At 39.8% G+C, this 22058-nt stretch overlaps 1 protein-coding gene across 22 annotated transcripts in view; it reads right to left on the bottom strand.

Annotated features, from left to right (window-relative positions):
* Nucleotides 1-22058, bottom strand: part of LOC135523501 (neurexin-1a) — a 608692-nt gene that overhangs the window by 81174 nt on the left and 505460 nt on the right. For 12 of the 22 annotated variants that reach the window (XM_064950217.1, XM_064950216.1, XM_064950219.1 and 9 more), the window contains 2 exons: nt 9606-9695; nt 7702-8024 (listed from right to left, as the gene is read on the bottom strand). In XM_064950217.1, the coding sequence (XP_064806289.1) occupies nt 7702-8024; nt 9606-9695 (413 nt within the window). The remainder of the gene's footprint in view (nt 1-7701; nt 8025-9605; nt 9696-22058) is intronic. The other 10 variants (XM_064950225.1, XM_064950227.1, XM_064950238.1 and 7 more) reach the window with 1 other exon arrangement.

The following is a 22058-nucleotide window of genomic DNA, read 5'->3' as shown; positions in this document are numbered from 1 at the left end:
ATTGTGTGAAAATATGTTCATATATTTGCTTTAGTTGATAGTTGGTAAATAGATATTGTATGCTGCTTCCAGAAATGAACGAAGGTACACACACACTCATAGGGACAAACACACACACACACACTAAGATCGCTCTTAGAGGACCTTCTGCAATCCCACATCCAAATCAAATGAAATTGTATTTATTACATGTTTCGTAAACAACAGGTGTAGACGACCAGTGTGATGCTTGCTTACAGGTCCTTTTAAAACAATGCAGAGTTAAAGATAAAAAAAAATATATATTAAAGAAATAAACAATAGTGACAAAAATAGGAATAGAAATAGGAAATAGGAAAAATAACATGCCTATATACATGGAGTAGAAAATAACATGTCTATACTGTATATATATGGAGTAGAAAATACATGTCTATACAGTATATATATGGAGTAGAAAATAACATGCCTATATACATGGAGTAGAAAATAACATGTCTATACTGTATATATATGGAGTAGAAAATACATGTCTATACTGTATATATATGGAGTAGAAAATAACATGTCTATACTGTATATACATGGAGTAGAAAATAACATGTCTATATATATGGAGTAGAAAATAACATGTCTATACTGTATATATATGGAGTAGAAAATAACATGCCTATATACATGGAGTAGAAAATAACATGTCTATACTGTATATATATGGAGTAGAAAATAACATGCCTATATACATGGAGTAGAAAATAACATGTCTATACTGTATATATATGGAGTAGAAAATACATGTCTATACAGTATATATATGGAGTAGAAAATAACATGTCTATACTGTATATATATGGAGTAGAAAATAACATGCCTATATACATGGAGTAGAAAATAACATGTCTATACTGTATATATATGGAGTAGAAAATACATGTCTATACAGTATATATATGGAGTAGAAAATAACATGCCTATATACATGGAGTAGAAAATAACATGTCTATACTGTATATATATGGAGTAGAAAATACATGTCTATACAGTATATATATGGAGTAGAAAATAACATGCCTATATATATGGAGCAGAAAATAACATGTCTATATATATGGAGTAGAAAATAACATGTCTATACAGTATATATATATGGAGTAAAAAATAACATGTCTATATATATGGAGTAGAAATAACATAGCTATATTTATGGAGTAGAAAATAACATGTACATATATATGTACATATATATAGAGTAGATCATAACATGGCTATATTTATATATATAAGGAGTAGAAAATAGCATGGCTATATATATATTGAGTAGAAAATAACATGGCTATATTTGTGGTGTAGAAAATAACATGTCTATATATATATATGGAGCAGAAAATAACATGTCTATATATATATGGAGTAGAAAATAACATGTATATACAGTATATATATGGAGTAGAAAATAACATGTCTATATATATATGGAGTAGAAAATAACATGGCCATATATATGGAGTAGATAATAACATGGCTATATATATATATATATATATATATATATATATATATATATATATATATATATATATGGAGTAGAAAACAACATGTCTATATATGGAGTAGAAAGTAACATGACTATATACAGGGGGTACCAGTACCGAGTCGGTGTGCAGGGGTACGAGGTAATTGAGGTAGATATGTACTGTACATACTGTACAGGGAAGGGTAAAGTGACTAGCAGCAGTGTATGGTGAGTGTGAAAGTGTACGCTGTGTGTGTATGAGAGAGTGTGTTGGGTCTGTACGCACGTGTGTGCATGTTAAGTATGTGTGGGCATATGTAGTGTATGTGTCATGTGTATGTGTTTGTGTATGTATGTGTGTGTTAAGTTGTCAATGTAAGTATGTGTGAGTGTGCAAGTATGCATTTCTCTTCCTTGAATTCTCATTTATTTTAAGACATTGGTACGGGTTCACTTTGAATTATTTTGGAGTATGATTCATAGCCAATCTGGAGGAGGGTTACAGGCGGCTTCGCATACACAGTACATTATATGTAAAACCAATACTTATAGAATAATCTACAGATACCAGGCCGTGAACTTCAAAAGATTTCCCAAAAGGAAGATGTATATTTATGTATGCGTGTGTGGTGCATGCAATTTCATATGTAGGACTCTTGGGAATTTGCTGCATTTTGTTTGCATCAAAGATCAAAGCTTTGTTAGTAGCTGGGGGTTGGTGTACTGATCCTGAGGTACCACCAGGCAGATTACTGCAATGTCTTTTACCAGTTTCTGTGTCTGTTTATTCACACTGCTAACATATTTAACAAGTTGGATAATAGCTATGAAATAGGGAAAGCAGCTAGCCTAGTGGTTAAGAGCATTCTAGTAACTGACAGACTAGTAACTGACAGGTTGTTTGCTCATAAACCCCGAGCAGACTAGTTGAACAATCTGTCGATGTGCCCTTGAGCAAGTCACTTAACCCTAATTGCTCCTGCATGTGGATGAGAGTGTCGGCTAAATGACTAAACTGTAAATGGTAAGGTTGCAGGAATGGGTGGGGAAAGATGAACCAAATCAGTGCTGACCTTCACTGATGTGTAATAGCACAGAGAGACAGAAAAGGTTAGGTTGAAACAAAAAGTGGACTGATGAGGTAGGAATATATGAAAGACAGTGGCTAGTGCCTAGACAAAGGTAATTGGTTGCATATAAACATGGTGCACCCCAGATACAAACACATTGATAATGCTGTAACAGATCATGTTGATAATGACACGCTTGTCCTGGACTCGATTATCTACATCTAGGGATTATCTTTCTGTTTCACACAAAGAGGGCCTTTTGATGTAATGAGACAGCCATCGATTCTGTAGCTATCAGCAAATGATCCTCCTCAACACTTCATCACAATTGATATGACGGTGCTCCTTTGAGTGGTTCATACAACATGTCATCATGGACACCATCAATGGTTGTTGAAAAAACTAATGGATTGATGATTGTTTATTGAAAATTGTAATTAATAGATTTTTTGGCCATTTTTTTCAAAGCAATTGGAGGTAATGTACATACAGTTAGATGATTCACCTATTCAGCTGAGAGAGCAGATTTTTTTTGCTTCTCTTATTTAGGTGGTGTGTACTCGACAGTATGTAGTATCTGCTCATATTGACAGTCTATCCAGAATGCATTTACACCTGTGAGCAAATATGAACATGGATGGCTTTCATTGACATGAGTAGCACATTGCTATTCCATTAAGATGAACCGATTTGGAACAGAAAAGTAGGACAGGCGCATCAGCAGCAGTATCAAGCTTCATTTCCTTCCTGACGGCCAATTCTTTGGCTTGTGTCGCGATTTAAGATAGTGCCTCATACACGGATTACAGATTAGACACAATTACAGACCATTGTCTGATCTTCCACCATGGATTGCATGCTGCTGCTACGGTTCACGGGCCAGGACTAATCTTAGGAGGGGGGAGAAAACATTCACCCCAGATCAATATTTATGAAATGGAAACGAATAATAACATCGGAATTTACTTGCTTGGATTATTTCTTTATCTCTCTCACTGTCTCTTTCTGTCTCTCTCTTTCTGTCTCTCTTTGTTTGTCTCTCTCTCTCTCTCTCTCTCTCTCTCTCTCTCTCTCTCTCCCTCTCTCTCTTTCTGTCTCTCTTTGTTTCTCTCTCGCTCTCTCTCTCTTTTCCTTACAGTCACAAACTGAGCACTGAGCTCTATGAAAACAGACAAGCAGGCAGGAAGCTAGTAAAAGAGGATGATGCCTGGGTTGGTTTCTCCTTCCCTTTGTGGACAGACAGAAATGGTCTGGAACACTCCGACGGACTCGGGAGGCATGGGGAGGGATGGAGAGAGGCTGTGTCTATTTTAGGTTCCCAATCATTGTGTCTGTATGCATTTCCTAGAAACTGGGCCATCATTTGCTGTATGTGAGTCTCGAAAGCCTTGAATGCAATAGAATGCAAAATTTCTTCCTGAAAAGCTAATTAGTGTTTGGACAGAATTAATGCCTTATCCTCTGTGGCATAAATGCACACGGAGGACAGTGAGACAATTAGCCAATGAGCCGAGCTCGGGTTCCACCCAATACCCAATCAGAGAGAGGAGTCAAGGTTTGGGCTCTACCTAATATCCAATCAGAGGGATCAAGTAACTTGACTGTGCCTTTATTGATTATGTTGTCTAGACTACAATATTCTTTATTCCTAGATCTGTTTTGATTGCACAGTATTGCCCTTGCTTGTTTCTCAAAAGGGACGTTTTGATCAATTATTAATTAGTTATGCCAACACACCGCTTTGAACATGTCAGCAGTATAATATCTAATATGAAAGCAGCCCCCACAGCTGAGTATCAACCCACGGTGAACACGGGAAGTAAATACTTCAACATTACCGATCCTCTTTTCACAATAAGGACAATATGTTTATTTAAAGTAAAAGTTAATAAATCTGGATAATACTTCAAGTGCCAGAAGAAACTGTGTATTCGGAATACTTTTAGAAACTCAAAGAAAATAACGTAGTAGGATAACATTTCTTATGTTTGCTTAGAAATACAACCTATTCAGAGGGGTTGGGTTAAATGCAGAAGACACATTTCAGTTGAATGCATTCAGTTGTTGTTCCTTTCCTCATTTCTCCTGCTTTTTAAGCTACCTCAACACATTTACTCTCTACTATTACCCACAATGACCACTAGTTTTACCTCACAATTACCACAAACGACTTCTGGGCAATTGAGGAGTGAAGCAAAAATCCTGAAAGGTTGTGATGTGATTTGAATGACTGCCCATTCTCTTGTTATTATGTCTTTGGAAGGTCAGCCAGCTAGTTTGTGAGACAGACCCCATTCCTCTGACTCCTTGACTCTTTTGGTCTGTGGCTGATCAAGCATTAGCCAGACACCTCCTTCAAGCCCAGTGCACATATACCCAAGGGGTGAACTCTAAGCCCATACCCTGGTCCATCAATTTGGCATGAAAGTGATTCAATGTTCACTGCTCTACCAAAATCACTCTCTTTTATCCCAAGACATGCAGTCGCTTCATAGCCTCGGAATTGCACAACAATTTAAACGACAACTACCCTGGTTTTCATTGGCCTCTCCTCTTTTTTTATTTCTCTTTTATTTGTTATTTTGAGCATGGAGGCAGAAAACGCCCCCTGGGCTGTGCCCTATGAAGCATCATGTGTATTTCTTCACTACAATAGTGCTTGAGGAGGCCACCCCACATAGTGCTGTCTCTCCCTGGTGAGACACACACAAAAGCAACTTTAGAGAGGTAGGAGCAACTTACCCCTATCCTCCCCTATACACAATAACCTAAATGAGTCCTGGCCATACAGTCTAGTCTGCATGTCTGCACGCAATCCAGCTTCCAATAGAACCAGCATTGTTAAAATTGTTGAACTATGGATTTTTTGCAAATATCTATTTAGTAAAACACATATTGATTTAGTTACTCCTTTTAAACATGTTTTGGGTTGTCTGTAAGCTCCACAAGCAAAATATCTTATTTGAAAGAACTAATAAAGCTGTCGATATTAATAATTTTCAACCATTTTTCGGAACAATAATTTATATGATGAAAATGCACCTGCATGTTTTAATTGACATATAATGATATGTAATACTTAATATCTTTGTTTGTTTCTCCAGAAGGAGATATTATTAAATCACTCTATTCCAATGTGTCCTATGTCATGTTTTGAAATGTAATATGTCACATTTGATTGCAGCATATGTCTAGCAGTGTCATTGCATACATTGGCATACACAGTGATGCTATGTTAAGCTGATGATGGGGTACCCTGCTGGAGACGTGATTCACCCACTGTTATTGAGGTCAGATGCATCATCGAACAGCTAAGAGCACATAACACAACACATAATACGCGTAATATTAGGACAGTTATGAGAACATCCGTATTGTGTAAGTTGTTGGGTAAGCATGTAATGTGCAGTGAGTGAACAAAATATTAAGAACACTTGCTCTTTCATGACATACAGTGCCTTCAGAAAGTATTCATACCCCTTGATTTATTGCACATTTTGCTGTGTTACAGCCTGAATTGAAAATGTATTAAATAAACCAATTTCTCACCCATCTACACACAATAACTCAAAATCACAAAGTGAAAACATGTTTTTAGAAAGGTTTGCAAATGTATTGAAATTGTACATCAGTATTCACTCCATGAATCAATACTTTGTAGAAGCACCTTCAGCAGTGATAACAGCTGTGAATCTTTCTGGGTAAGTCACAAAGAGCTTTCCACACCATTATTCTTTAAACATTTTAGACTGAACCAGGTTTTTCTCTAGGATTTTGCCTGTGCTTAGCTCCATTCTGTTTCTTTCTTATCCTGAAAAACTCCCCCGTCCTTAACGATTACAAGTATACCCATACAGTAGCATGATGCAGCCACCACTATGCTTGAAAATATGGAGAGTAGTAATCATTAATGTGTTGTATTGGATTTGCCACAAACATATCACTTTGTATTCAGGACAAAAATGTAATTGATTTTCAAAATGTTTCTGCAGTATTACTTTAGTGCTTTGTTGCAAACAGGATGCATGTTTTGGAATATTTTTTATTGTGTACAAGCTTCCTTCTTTTCACTCTGTCAATTAGGTTAGTATTGTGGAGTAACTACAATGTTGTTGATGCATCCTCAGTTTTCTCCTATCACAGTCATTGTACCCTAACTCTTTTAAAGTCACCATTGGCCTCACGGTGAAATCAATGAGCGGTTTCCTTCCTCTCTGGCAACTGAGTTAGGAAGGATCCCTGTATCTTTGTAGTGAATACTTTCTGAAGGCACTGTAGACTGACCAGGTGAATACAGGTGAAAGCTATGATCCCTTATTTGTGTAATTTGTTAAATCCACTTCAATATGTGTAGATGAAGGGGAGGAGACAAGTTAAAGAACATTTTTTTGTCTTGAGACAATTGAGACATGGATTGTGTGTGTGTGCCATTCAGAGGGTGAATGGGCAAGACAAAATATTTTTTCAAAGTGCGTTTGAGCGGGTTATGGTAGTAAGTGCCAGGCGCACCGGTTTGTGTCAAGAACTACAACACTGCTGGGTTTTGCCACGCTCAACAGTTTCCCATGTGTATCAAAAATGGTCCACCACCCAAAGGACATCCAGCCAACTTGATACAACTGTGAGAATCATTGGAGTCAAAAAAGGCCAGCATACCTCTGAGGGTAAAAGGGGGTGCAACTCAATATTAGGAAGGTGTTTCTAATAGGTTGTACACTCAGTGTATGTCAAATGCATGCAGTGACTTTTCAAACGGTTTACATTTGAAACATTCCAGAAAATAAAATACAATAATGTAAGCCGCATATAACCACAAAATGAGTCCAATTTGTTTGTGCTTTTCTTGAAAACTCTTAAGGTCATTGTCATGCCAAGTTTGGCATGTGAACAAACATCGGAGTTGGCTATACAGCAGAAACTGATCTGGGACCAGGCAGAGAACAAAAACGTACACACAAAAGAAGACGACTAATAGGTTTGGGCCCTGCATTGCGGCTGCCCTCTGCTCCAGTCTCTCAAACCTAATGTGTGTTTGTGTGGATGTGTGTGTGTATCGGGGTTGGATAAAAGAAGAATAGAAATGTCCCTCTCTCATGGACGAATGAAGTATATATTTTATTAAGTTCTGAGTTCTCCTACCTGTTGAGGTTCCCGTGGCGTCGTCTGCTTCACCCTCCTACTGGACGCTGTCGTCGTGGTGATCTCCATAATGGATGTGGACGTCTCCGACCGGTTGGCTGTGTTGGCACTCGACTGTGGCGTGATGGACGAGGGCGACTCCCCCACCAGCCTCACGCTGCCCTGGATGCGGATGTTACGATCTCCTTCTGTGGCCATGTTGAACACCTTCAGCCCGTTATAGTAGAGACCTGAGAGCTGGCCCTGAAACGGGCGACTCCTGTCCCGGTCCCAGCCACCTATCTGTATGGTGGTCTGGCTGTTGAAGATAGTGAGCTGCCGACCTGCGGGAAAACAACGTTACATATATACGAGAATGTATGTTGGAAGGAACGCGGACGGACTCTGCCGCCGCAAATTCCCTACTTGTACTTTGAGTCACAACAGAAATCCAAAACAAAAGAGTGATGAAAAATAATCGCGCATAAGAAAAATGACAGATTATTTGCCCAGTCGGCTAATGAGTCGCGATAAATTACCCGTTGCTAGAGGCAAACATCTCATGGTAATTTATTGCGGTTTGAATGATGGGTTGGCTATGGAACAAAGGGAGAAAGAATAAAGAAAAAACATTTACAGTTGTTGTAAATTAATGCACTGTAGCTTTGCTAAAAGGACAATCAAATCAACTTAACTGCAGGGAGGACATTAATCCTGGTAGGCGTGCGAATCTTGTCGCATTACTTCACAGCAATGTACTAAACTGCAATTGATTTATTCCTTGAAATAATAAGACAATCTTGGAAGTGTGAGTTTTTACTGCTTAAGTAACGGAAATAAAAAAGGGACAGATTGTCCATGAGAAATGGTCTGTGGAGAAAATAGACCTGACAGATGTGTCATCCTATATAGTGTCCAATTATCCTCTTTGAATAGCTTCATACTTTAATTCCTTTGAAAACACTTACCACTTTTACCATTTACTGTTTAGTTTCATTATGCGAACCAAAAAACACCATTCAAAGTTGCGGAATGTATAGACTTTTTGAGTTTCATTACGATAATTATCATACGTTTCTAAAGCTTTGCCAAGGTTTTAAAATGTTTCCTATTACTTTCAACATCATCATCATCATCTCAAGACCGCCTTTTAGCAAGAAGTGAACGCAACTTAAAACTTACACGTGATATGAAAAATGAGGCACATAACAAAAGAGTCATTCCTGACAGTAAAAATAACTGAACAAACTGAACCAGAAAACATTCAAATGAAAAATAACCATGGCACATACGAGTTGGGAGATACAACTTGGTTTTTAGAAACATACAAAAAGGCATGCACTCAAACTTTTATGTTTTATGATACATTTCCTTGATCTTCATTCCCTATACATATTTACAAAATCTGTTAAAGGGACTCACTTTCTTTATGCCAATTAATATTACACTCTATTTACCATTTAAATGTATTGCAGTTTAATCAGTATGATCCATTATAAATCAACCACATACATTTATGTGTATCAAATATAACACTACAAATATCAACTGAATGGATCATTTAACTGGACCTTTTTTAGTTGATCATTTAGGTGTTTACATCAAATAACAACAATGATATAATAATTTATGTACATTTTAACAGTGTTGACATTACTTCAAGAAATAGTTAGATTTATGTTTACAGTCCCTTTAACCTGAAGCTGACAGACGTATTAAACAGTTGACATCTCTAAAAAGAAGAATACATTATTATATGCAAAAGTGTGCAATGTTACTAGCTAGCTACATTTAACTGTTTTAAATCATTTAGTTTTATTTAAGTTTTACTGAACATTTATTTTTTTAAGGTTTATTGGTTACAAAAAGTATTACTGGGTTATGATCAAATTATTTTTATTTGAAGTTTTAATCAATGTTTTTACCTTTGTCGAGTAGCCATTCGTCAACTACTCGACCAAGTCGATATGGGATTCGCTGTCTAGCAATCGCCAGGCGTTCGTTATCATTGTTGCCTTTAAAGTTTAAAGAGACATTTCAGTGGTTAAAGTCTGTAAAGTCAAAGGTTAAATGTTAATACTTAATCATTGAGCTATAACAACTGCCACAAAGGTTTAAATATGTTTTTGACGTTTAAAAAAAAAACAGTTACCTACAACATTTCATCGACCCAACTTCACTTACTCAAATCATTTAATTTTAATTTTAGCCAACAAATTATTCCTATATTAATTGAGAATTAGCACGCTGAAGTTTCAACTAGGTTAATAAAGTTATGTTACTGTAGAAGCCAAATCACAAATTTAAACATTTTCATAACATAAGTCTTGCCAAAATGATTTCTAAAAACACATATTCCTTCTTTTCTTTCTTTCTTTTTGGCAGACTTTTTTAGCTAGTTATACATTCTCAGAATTTATCGTTTGTGAAAAACATTCAACCTTTTGCACACAGTTTATGGTTTAGAGTAGAAAACAAAGTATATATATACACATATATATATATATATATATATATATATATATATATATATATATATATATATATATATATATATATATACAACATATTCCATCCCCATTTAAACAAGTTTACAAATTACCAGATAACAATAACCTAACAAAAACATCTGCAATCTACATTTCAAGAATCCAAGACACAACATATTTAGGTGTTATAATAGGTGCACAAATACTGGAACACTATTCAAATAGCAGTGAAGGCTTTGACAACGGCTACAGTAAGTCAGGGTGATAACTAAGTTACGTAATGAAGTAGTTTAATGAGACCAAACTCTGCACTGCCCTTTGGATGTTTACCAAATAGCACCCTGTTCACTATATAGTGCACTACATTTGATCAGGTCAAAATAGTGCAGTATGTAGGGTTTAGGGTGGTATTTGAGACACAAACTTTTTCAAGACCAATCACCTCTCCAGAAAGAGAAAATTGCGACCTGCTCCAATCTTCCGGCAGATTGACAATGTTTTGTCACATCAGCCACATTAATTCTGTTTGAGCAGGTAAGGGTTCAGGGGACAAACAGTAATTTGGTGTGGAGTGTGTAGCAAGAATGAACAGCAGCATCAGTGATTGGAGAAGGGATGGGGATGGGAAGAGAGATAGAGAGAGACAGAGAGAGATACAGATAGGGATGGATATAAGAGAGAGAGAGAAAGCGAGAGAGAGGACAGGCATTGACTGGGATGTATAGTAGCAGGGTTGGAGGGGTTGAAGGAGGTCACGCTCCGAGTTCGTGACTCAGATACAAAGCAAATCTCACAGGAACTAAGTCTGACTCAACAGGATGAGATGGCAAGTTGGATCGGCCTTGCAAAGGATTATTTTAATCATGTCAGTTGGAGTTAAGAGATCAAGTAGACAGTCAAAGTGTATAGGATGTGTACTCTGCTCTCCCCTCCCCACACTCTATCTTCCCTATTCCCCACATGGAAGCTGCAGGAAGGTCTGAGTGTGAAAGGTAAGAAAGATGTCTGTCATCCTGAGTTAGGAGATCAAGCCATGCAGACAAAGGATAAAATATCCACCCACCATATCTTAACTGTCCACAGCACATGGTGAGAGTACTTAGAGTGGAGGAAGGTCTGGTAAGGTGGGTGAGTAGGCTACTCACAGTGTGTTTGGCTGAATAAGCTACTGACAGTCTGAACTTGTGACAGGGAGGTGAATGAGTGTTGCCTAGCCACACAGACTCCTTGCTCTGGCCAAATGCTACGTCTCGCCCACGAACGTTAGATTGTTACCCGCAATGAGCCTGGATCTGAGTACCTCCCTGACCTTGATTGGTCCAGAAACCAATAGGTTGAGCCAGAGCCAGTGCACACGTGGGTAAATCAACGGTTTGAAAAGTTGTTGTTGGCTTTGATACTCTTCATGGTTGGAGACTATCAGATTACTGATGACTTTGTTTTGTACAACTCCCCTCATGCCCCCCGTCACCACAAACAACTTCAATGATGACAGTCTCAGACCAAACGACAAAGCAGAGTTTAGAGTCCTCAGGCTAGAAGGAGCAGCCAACTGTGATGTAAACTCCAGTGATGCTGAGATACAGGCTCTGTTCCAATATCCACACAGGCATACTGTACCACTTGGACCAACTCATTGGTCTTGTTGTTAGAGTGTCCGCACCAAGATTAGGAGTTCAATCCCCGGCAGAGTCATAACAAAGACTGTAAAGATGGGACCCAAATTGTCTCTTCTTGGCACTCAGCATTAAGGAGATAGATTGTAGGTAAGGCCCTGCGATACACTAGCGTCCTGTCCAGGGGGTGTATTTGTACATCAAGCTGCCTCACACTACAGAAACAGGAGAACTGCTCCTTGTGTTCTGGTTCGCACAAGCCAAGGCTCTACCTGTACCATTTAGGGTTCTATTCTCGGCTGGCATTAAGGCGGCGGTAGTGTCAAACACACATTAGTTTGCAATTTCATAATGTAAAAACTGGTGCACTGATGTTTTCCAGGCCTAACGCCAGTCTAAAATCAGCTCGCTTGCGCCAAAGATGGGCGGGGTGGAAATACTTGAGGTGTGTCCTTAAAAACATGATCCAAAGTGCTCATTTCAGACAGCCCTGATAAGGATATTTAAGACCAAACAAGCTGGTTTTGGAGGCAACGCAGTTGGTTATGGCATGACTTTTGAAAGTGGAAATGCAGCCTATCCAGCCATGATGCACACGGCCCATTTGCACATGGAACAAGAGAAGCCTAATGTGCTTTTGGTACCTGTATACTTCATATTTAGGAACATAAAAACACATGTTTCTTCCCATTTTGTTTCATTTTAATTAAAAACCAAGCATAGCCTCCCCTCCTCTCAATGAAGGCTTTTTTTGTCTGCCCAATGGAATTGCAAGGTAGTCAAGACTGTCGATAAAGGGTTTGGCTCCTGAGGCCGCTTGGAAATGAATCTTAATCACCAAAGCTTTATTAAAATATCAAGTATGAGAGGAGTAAAACAGTGAGCTGACTTTCCCTTTCTATCTATCTATGCATTGTAGGCAGGCCCACATTATTTTAGCCATACAGGTCCTGCTTTGATGTGCGTAAAACACTCCATAGTCTGCTCTGTTTTAAAATGATATGCCAACGTGGAGAAATGATGGTGGTTGTAAATGTGACTTAGCCTTTTTAAAACAAGTTGTTTTTTCGTTTTGTTTAGAATTTTATTTGAATTATTCAATCTTCATAGGCCTTATCTATAATGAACGTTATCGTTCTTATTGATAATGTTTGGCATGTCCATGCTCAGCCATAATGCAATTTACAGTAGGCCTAGACCCTATATCAGTGTGAATGCTTCTGAAGCCATACAATCACTTAGCACAATGTGGACTGCAAATGGGTTCAAGTTAACCTATTTCCCAAAGATGGGATAGGTCTACATTTTGTTATTTCATTCCTGTAAGCCATTTAACAAACTATAAAGGACTAACTGGCAATACAGGCAATACATAAAAGACCGTAAATACACAATCTGAAGCAACCAGATATTTAGACATGGAGCACGATCTGATTGGCCAGTGAGTGGACAAGCCTCGACAAACCAACAACTTATTTGTCCATCAAAATTCAGCCCTTTCACACCAATGCCAGCATGTGCGCCGATAACTGTGATAGTGAAAATAGCTAAACTATTTCTGACACACCCTTGAACCTATAGCGCAACCACCTGTGCTTAGATGTACAATTGTGTTAATTTAGTTAAAATAGAGCCCTTAGAGTGAAGCAATGTATTTTTCAAGTTTGAAGTTTTAATGGCACATGCACAAGTACAGTGAAATGCCTTTCTTGCAAACTCAAAACTCAACAATGCAATAATGCAATTGGGCATGCATTCTGTGGATTACTACAGTAGTATTGTTATTGAGACATAGTCAGTTTGGCGGGAGGGAGGGTTTGGTTATTGATGGGCCTTCATCCCTTCTGTCAAAGCTATATGACAGTGCCAGGCTGTTGGTTGGTTGGGCCAGTTTTTCCCCTTTGTTTGTCACCCACGAGGGTCCAGGTTGTGTTATCTGAGAGGAGAGGAATGGAGGAGAGGAGTGGTCAGTAGGAAGAAGAGCCCTGGTTCTTCTCAACCCCTGGGATACAGAGAGGTCAGGGAAGCGAGGGAGGGAGGGTGAAGAGAGAAGGAATGGAGTGAGGGAGGGAAGATGTGGGTCGTGTAGGACGAAGCAGAGCACGCTGCGGGAGAGAGCAACTCTCATTCTGGATTCCTATTACTTTTTTACTGCTTTCTTTATTTCATGACAAGTTCCAATTCTTTCTGTATGTTTATGCCTCCCAGTTATCTTCTGACAAAAGAGTAATCTCTCTTCAAATGATAGGGTTGAGAAAATTGTACAGTCTCCTTTTTAGGCTATCGGCAAGACATGTAAACACTATGTAGGAGGAGACAAACAAAGACACACGCACACACACACACACACACACACACACACACACACACACACACACACACACACACACACACACACACACACACACACACACACACACACACACACACACACACACACTGAGTAGTACACATGCTGTATACTGTATGTAGCTACTGCAGGTAATCAGACACTATCATTTTTTCATACTATGGACCATAGCACTACTCTCTCCATCCTCTCTTTCTGTATTAAAACTCTGATTAATTTAAGTGTGATAGCGATATCAATTACACTTCAGGGACATTTGTTTTTATATACTAACAAAATGATGCTGTGCTCTGGTTTTAAACACAGCAACACCCATACCCATTCATCATACCCATTCATTCGGTTCTAGACAGAGTACATGGTGATCTGGGCAAGGGAACGGCGGGACAGGGACAAACCTCTACCTTATCTCCCACCTCCAGACAGCAGTGATTGGGACTGAGACCGCCCCCCTGTTCCCCCAGTCCCAGTTGACCTGGCTCACCCATGCTTCTTGTTTTCTTTGTGTTAATAAAGTGGTCAGATAAGACCTGGCTTTCATCTCATTACAAGCTCTGAGAACCACGCCCCCTCGCTCTCTGCTCCACATTAAATGAAATAATATGCAAATGATTTCTTCCACTGTTCCTTTAGAGAGAGGGCTGGGAAAGAATTAAGCAGGAGGAGAAGATGGAGATGGAAGAATTTGTCTGATATTATTAAATAAGTTTTATTTTTTATATATATAAGGGATTTGGGCATAAGAAAGCGCCAGTGCACTGTTTATCGTTTTGTAGCTTTTCATTTGGACTCCCCAATGGTCTGATTGGTTGTACACTAGACTGAACTGGAGCTCACAGAGACAGAATACAGTGTGTGTGTGTGTTTGTAAACCAGCGAAGACAGAATAATACAATCGACTGCCTGCCCCGTGGATGGCGTTGCGTGTCATTACTAATTGTTCACTACTTCTGATTCATTACTGCTCCTGCAGCCATGGCTACAAGAGCTGAAACAAATCAAACCTTCCCCTTCCGGGTCTAACCCTGAGAGGAGAAGGGACGGAGAGGGAGAAGAGAAAGAGAGAGGGGGGATATGAGAAAGAGATCAAGAGAAGGAGAGGGGGAGAGAAAGAGACAAAGAGTGAGCAGTAATGAGAAAGATAGGGGAAAGAAGGGATCAAGATCAAAAGAGGAGGGAGGGTAGGATGGAGAGAGAGAGAGAGAGAGGGAAGCGAGAGCGGAGTTAAAGAGAGCAAGGGAGCTTTGTAAGTGCATCATGCTCTGATAACAGTAGAAGAATAAGGCCAGGGCTCCCTAGTCCATTCTCTTTGTGTGCTGTGTGGTAGACAGGCTTTTAGCATTAGCTGTTCCCTCCAACAGAGTAGTTTACTACCCTGCTACTGTACCCTCTGGGCCTCACGCAGACAGAATATGGTGTGTTTGTGTGTGTGTGTGTGTGTGTGTGTGTGTGTGTGTGTGGGGGGGGGGTGTCTGCTACCCTGCTACAGTACCCTCTGGGCTTGACAGCACCATTGTTATGGTATGACTTCCATGACCCAGACTCTGGATAAGGAAGAGGGTCTGATTTCTGAGGCTGCCTGTCCAACTCTTTTGTACTCCACATAAAGAGGGAACGAAAGGGGAAGAAGGAAAAAGAATGAGAGAAAGGAAAGAGAACTGGGCATCTAAGACAAATGGATGGGTTATTTTGAGTCTGCATCTACTTCCCAAATGGCACCCTATTCCCCTTTATAGTGCACTACTTTTGACCAGGGCCAATAGGGAAACTCATAGGACTCTGGTCAAAAGAAGTGCAGTATTCAGAAAATAGGGTGTCATTTGGAATGCACACAGAGCCTCTGATAATTGGGCTATGGACATTCTAATGCCTCAATAAATGGGTATGATGTGACCTTTTAATGAGATTATACCAGGGAAGGCACTTGTGGTGCAATTATTCCCCCCCCCTCCCCCGCTTTTCACAATGGTGATCCCCTCCATTCCTCTACCCTTTTAATCTTTTTTAATTTCTCTCTCTCTCTCTCTCTCTCTCTCTCTCTCTCTCTCTCTCTCTCTCTCTCTCCCTCTCTCTCTCTCTCTCTCTCTCTCTCTCCCGCTCTCGCTCTCTATATATACGTATATATATATATATATATATCCCCGAATCTCTCTCTCTGTTTCTCTATCTTCCCATCTTTTTTTCTCACTGCCTCTCTCTCTCTCTCTCTCTCTTTCTTTTTTGTCATCATTCCATATCCTCAGCGTCTGCTCTTATTATGATGTCACTCTGGAACCTGCCAGTGGCCAGTGGCTGGGGGGCGGCCATTACCCTGCTGCCTGTAGTTCTGCCTCGGCCTGTGACAGTCTGCATCCCAAATGGTACCCAATTGCCTATTGCCAGACTGACAGAGGCATTGATGGAGGCTCATCAAAACATAGAGGAGCTGGGAGAAATACAGTATTAGGGATAGTTAAGTGCGGAGGGCTCGGGAAAAGGGAGGGGGATGCTGTACAGTAATTGTGATTAGAAGTAATTGACTGGTGTTATAGGATGGCATGTAAGCAGAGATAATACTCACATAGGGCATCATTTACTGTAGGATGTTTGCATTGAACTAGCCTTTTTTTCTACTGGTAGTTAACTAGTTAGGACTTCAATCTGGTAAGAAATGTCAATAATGATTTAGAATCAAATGAGACATTCCCTCTCATCCCCTATTGAAAAAATATAATTTGAATATGTCTGTTGATTAGATCTTGTTTGGAAATTCAAAACTACCTTTGTAACATAATATTGGACTGTATATCCATGTTTGATGTTATTTTATATAATTATCAAAGATGTGCCCTGTAAAGCTAGAATTACAATGAGTGACACTAGTAGGACAGTCTTTGTTAAGACTGTAGGTTTATAATAATATATCACCATCATATGTTCAGCATTTTTTCTGCTAGATGTGAAATACAAGGATATGTAATTACTAGACACAGTTCTTCTTATCTCTCTCCCACTCCTCTTCCCTCCCCCATTTTTAGTTACATTTAAATTCATTCGGGTGGTTTATCAGTGGTATCATAGAGCTGACTATGGTAAAGTGGCACAAAATCAAATTAAGCTCACTTAAGATATATATATATATATTTTTTTTTTGCGATGACTTTGAAAAACTTTATTCGGAAAGTTACATTAATTTCATGGCCTTTTACAGAAGTCCATGTCAAGTTCAAATGAAAAAATAAAATAAACAGGACTGCTCATTTAGTTTTGGAGATGGAGGAAATGTCAATCATGTTTGTGTGTGCATAATATGTCTCTCGTTTATAAATGAGGTCCAGAAAATACCAACCAAAGCTTCTCAATAAGATGCGTCTGTGTCTGCATTCACCATGCACTTGTGTGTACTTATTGACAATGGCTAAAGAAACCATTTCAATTGGAAATAAGCTATAGCCACACAAATGATGTTTAATCAGTTCAAAGTAGCAAGTGTTTTACTTGTTATTTAATTGCATGTTTGATAATGAAGGTCATTCCAATATATTGGTTAGGAAATAAAACAAAAAATTATAACTCAATGTGAATGTTTAGCTGACAAGTATTTAATTTAGACTTCACTGATATGGACCCTTAACAATTGTGTCCTTATTTAGATAATACGTTAAATAGTATATTTTCTTTGTAAAATATGAGCTTGAGTCGGATTGCAGATTTAGACAGCCAATTCATTCTAGACTCTTGACTCAGACATTCCGGAGGAGTTCTTGAATACAATTATTTCTGTCATTCCCTCTGTGAGTTTAGTCTGCCGTTGAGAAATATTGTTGGTAAGTGAATGATTGTAATTACTGTTCTCTATACACCAAATGAAAACCTGTGACTGAATTGATTAGAGAGCTAACCAACCTTCAACTAAATTAATCCACTTCCTTCTAGAAGTAGTTCTGTGCAACGATGAATCTTCAGAGTATTTTTGAGTATTTCAGTTTTTTGGGGCAAAGCCACAAAGGGGCTGTCTCAGAGAGTAACCAAATTAGTAAAAAGTGTTCAAATATCCTAAAGACTTACGGTATTAATGTGTGTGTGTGTGTGAGGGTATGTATGTGTGTGTGTGTGGGGGGGTATGCGTCTTTGTGTGCACGTGTAAATACAGTATGTATGTGTGTGTGTGTGTTTCTGTCTGTCTGTGTGTTTCAAATCAAATTAAACTTTATTTGCAACATGCGCCAAATACAACAAGTGTAGACTTCAACGTGAAATGCTTACTTCCAAGCCCTTAACCAACAATGCAGTTCAAGAAGATGAAAATATTTACCAAGTAGGCGAAAATAAAAAGTAATAATAAAAAGTAACACAACAAGAATAACAATATCGAGGCTATATACAGGGGGCACCGGTACCAAGTCAGTGTGCAGGGGTACAGGTTAGATGAGGTAATCTGTACATGTAGGTGGGGGTGAAGTGACTCTGCTTAGGTAACAAACAAACAGCAAGTAGCAGCAGTGTGCAAGAGGGGTGGGGGTCAATGTAAATAGTCCGGTGGCGATTTTTATGAATGGTTCAGCAGTCTAGCCTTTTGGTCCTAGACTTGGCGCTCCGGTACTGCTTCCCGTGCGTTAGCAGAGAAAACAGTCTATAATGATGGTGTTGGAGTTGTGCCTGGCCGTGCAGTCATGAGTGAACAGGGAGTACAGGAGGGAAGTGAGCACACACCCCTGAGGGGCCCCCATTTTGAGGATCAGCATGGCAGATGTGTTGTTGCCTACTCTTACCACCTGGGGGTGGACCGTCAGGAAGTGCAGGTTGCAGAGGGAGGTGTTTAGTCCCAGAGTCCTTAGCTTAGTAATGCGCTTCGTGGGCACTATAGTGTTGAACGCTGAGCTGTGGTCAATGAGCAGCATTCTCACACAGGTGTTCCTTTTGACCAGATGGGAAAGGGCAGTGCGGAGTGCAATTGGGTCTTCTGTGGATCTGTTGGGGCGGTATGTGAATTGAAATGGGTCTGGGGTGTCCGAGAGGATGCTGTTGATGTGAGTCATGACCATCCTTTCAAAGCACTTCATGGCTACCGCCGTGAGTGCCATTGGGCGGTAATCATTTAGGCAGGGGGACTATGGTGGTCTGCTTGAAACATATAGGTATTATAGACTTGGTCAGGGAGAGGTTGAAAATCTCAGTGAAGACACTTGACAGATGCTTTGAGTACACGTCCTGGTAATCCGTCTCGCCCAGTGGCTTTGTGAATATTGACCTGTTTAAAGGTTTGGTTCACATGGCTACCGAGAGCATTATCACACAGTCATCCAGAACAGCTGGTGCTCTTGTGCATGCTTCAGTATTGCTTGCCTCGAAGAGAGCATAAATGGCATTTAGCTCTTCTGGCAGGCTCGCGTCACTGGGCAGCTCGCGTCTGGGTTTCCCTTTGTAGTCCGTAATAGTTTTCAAGCCCTGCCATATCTGATGAGAGTCAGAGCCGATGTAGTAGGATTCAATCTTAATCCTGTATTGACGCTTTGCTTGTTTGATGGTTCGTCTGAGGGCATAGCGGGATTTCTTATAAGCGCCCGGATTAGTCTCCCGCTCCTTGAAAGTAGCAGCAATAGCCTTTAGCTCGATGCAGATGTTGCCTGTAATCCATGGCTTCTGGTTGGGATATGTACATACAGTCACTGGGGGGACGACGTCATCGATGCACTGATTGATGAAGCCGATGGCTCAGGTGGTGTAATCCTGAATGCGATTGGATGAATCCCGGAACATATTCCAGTCTGTGCTAACAAAACAGTCCTGTAGTGTAGCATCCGCGTTATCTGACCACTTCCGTATTGAGTGAGTCACTGGTACTTCCTGCTTTAGTTTTTGCATGTAAGCAGGAATCAGGAGGATAGAATTATGGTCAGAATTGCCAAATGGAGGGCAGGGGACAGCTTTGTATGGGTCTCTGTGTGTGGAGTAAAGGTGGTCCAGGATTTTTTTCCCCTTGTTGCACATGTGACATGCTGGTAAATATTAGGTAAAACTGATTTAAGTTTGCCTGCATTTAAAGACCCCGGCCACTAGGAGCGCTGCTTCTGGGTGAGCATTTTCTTCTTTGCTTATGGCCTTATAGAGTTGGATGAGAGCGGTCTTAGTGCCAGCTTTGCTTTGTGGAGGTAAATAGACGGCTACGAATAATACAGATGAGAACTCTCTTGGTAGATAGTGTGGTCGACAGTTTGTCATAAGGTTCTCTACCTCAGGAGAGCAATACCTCGAGACTTATTTAATATTAAACATCGTGCACCAGCTGATATTGACAAAAAGACACACACCCCCACCCCTCGTTTTACCAGAGGTAGCGTCTCTGTTCTGTCGGTGGATGGAAAATCCCGCCAGCTAGATATTGTCCATTTCTTTGTTAAGCCACATCTCGGTGAAACACAAGATGTTGCAGTTTTTAATGTCCCTTTGGTAGGATAATCTTAATATTAGGTCATCAATTTTATTTTTTAACGATTGCACGTTAGGAAGAAGAATGGAAGGCGTTGGGAGTTCACTCGCTCGCCTCCGGCTTCTCAGAAGGATCCCCGATCTGCGTCCCCTTTTCTTGCGTCTTTTCTTCACGCAAAAGGCGTGGATCTGGGCCTGTTCCAGTGAAAGCAGGATATCCTTCTCGTTGTACTCTTTAAAGGAAAAAGTTTCTTCCAGTCCGCTGTGAGAAATCAATTTTCTGTTGTACAGAAATTATTTTCAGTCATAAGAGATGGTAGTAGCAACATTTATGTACACAATAAGTAAAAAAACAAGTTACACAATAAGTAAAAAAACAAGTTACACAATAAGTAAAAAAACAAGTTACACAATAAGTAAAAAAATAAGTTACACAAAACGAGAAAAAAAAATTGCACAATTGGTTGGGAGAATGTACAACGTCAGCCATAGTCAGCCTGTCCGTCTGTGTGCCTGTCCGTCTGTGTTTCTGTCTGTCTGTGTGCGTCGGTCTGTGTGCCTGTCCGTCTATGTGTCTGTGGAACAGTGAGTCTCTCTATTGCACAGCTAAGATCTTATAGAAACCATAGAGCCATTCAGTCTATTAACCCTACGGTCTATTCTGTGTTCCTCCATGTTCACTGCACGTCACAAGACATTAATTTCCCCCCATCTACCTGAGGCGAGGAGTGACGAGTGAATCTGTCCCCAGCCATAAAAACCCTCTTTAGTGTGGGTGAAAGCACTGGGCTGCCTGAAAAGGTCAACGCACAATACAGAAGAAGGAGAGGTGGGAGAGACAGGTTGAAATCATCTCTGGTTTGTACTCATGCCAAGATGGTTGAGTTAGACTCAGGCAATCCTGATCCTATGAGCTATGCCCCTCCCCTATGTCTCCTCACATAGGGCTGCTACGAGGAATTGGATTCTTAATCCTCAAAACCAGTGGTGATATCAAATATTTGTGATATATTATCAATATATTAGCGCTAACAATATTGCTGTGCCAACGTAGATGTTCTATTTTATACAGAGATTGTAAAACAATTTGTACGTTGATGTAGTGCCCATCGATTATGAATGTTTCAACTGCTGTGTTGAGAAATCATGTTTTTACCATCAGTTTCTGTTTCAAAGAGCACCAAAACCTACAGTAACCATGAGCCTCACGGTCTGTATCGTCCAATCACAGAGCAGATACAAGTCACGTGATCTATTAGCGAATCACTTGTTCCCTAACAGATTTTAACCAGATAGGCCAGTTGAGAACAAGTTCTCATTTACAACTGCGATGTGGCCAAGATAGAGTAAAGCAGTGTGACACAAACAACACAGAGTTACACATGGGATAAACAAACTTACGGTCAATAACACAATAGAAAAGTCTAGATACAGTGTCTGCAAATGTAGTAAGATTAGGGAGGTAAGGCAATAAATAGGCTATAGTGGTGAAATAATTACAATTTAGCAATTAAA

Source organism: Oncorhynchus masou, chromosome 31 (assembly GCF_036934945.1).
Source record: "Oncorhynchus masou masou isolate Uvic2021 chromosome 31, UVic_Omas_1.1, whole genome shotgun sequence".
Taxonomy (NCBI): domain Eukaryota; kingdom Metazoa; phylum Chordata; class Actinopteri; order Salmoniformes; family Salmonidae; genus Oncorhynchus; species Oncorhynchus masou.
Note: the sequence above shows the minus strand (reverse complement) of the source record. Positions and strands in the feature narration are given on the sequence as shown.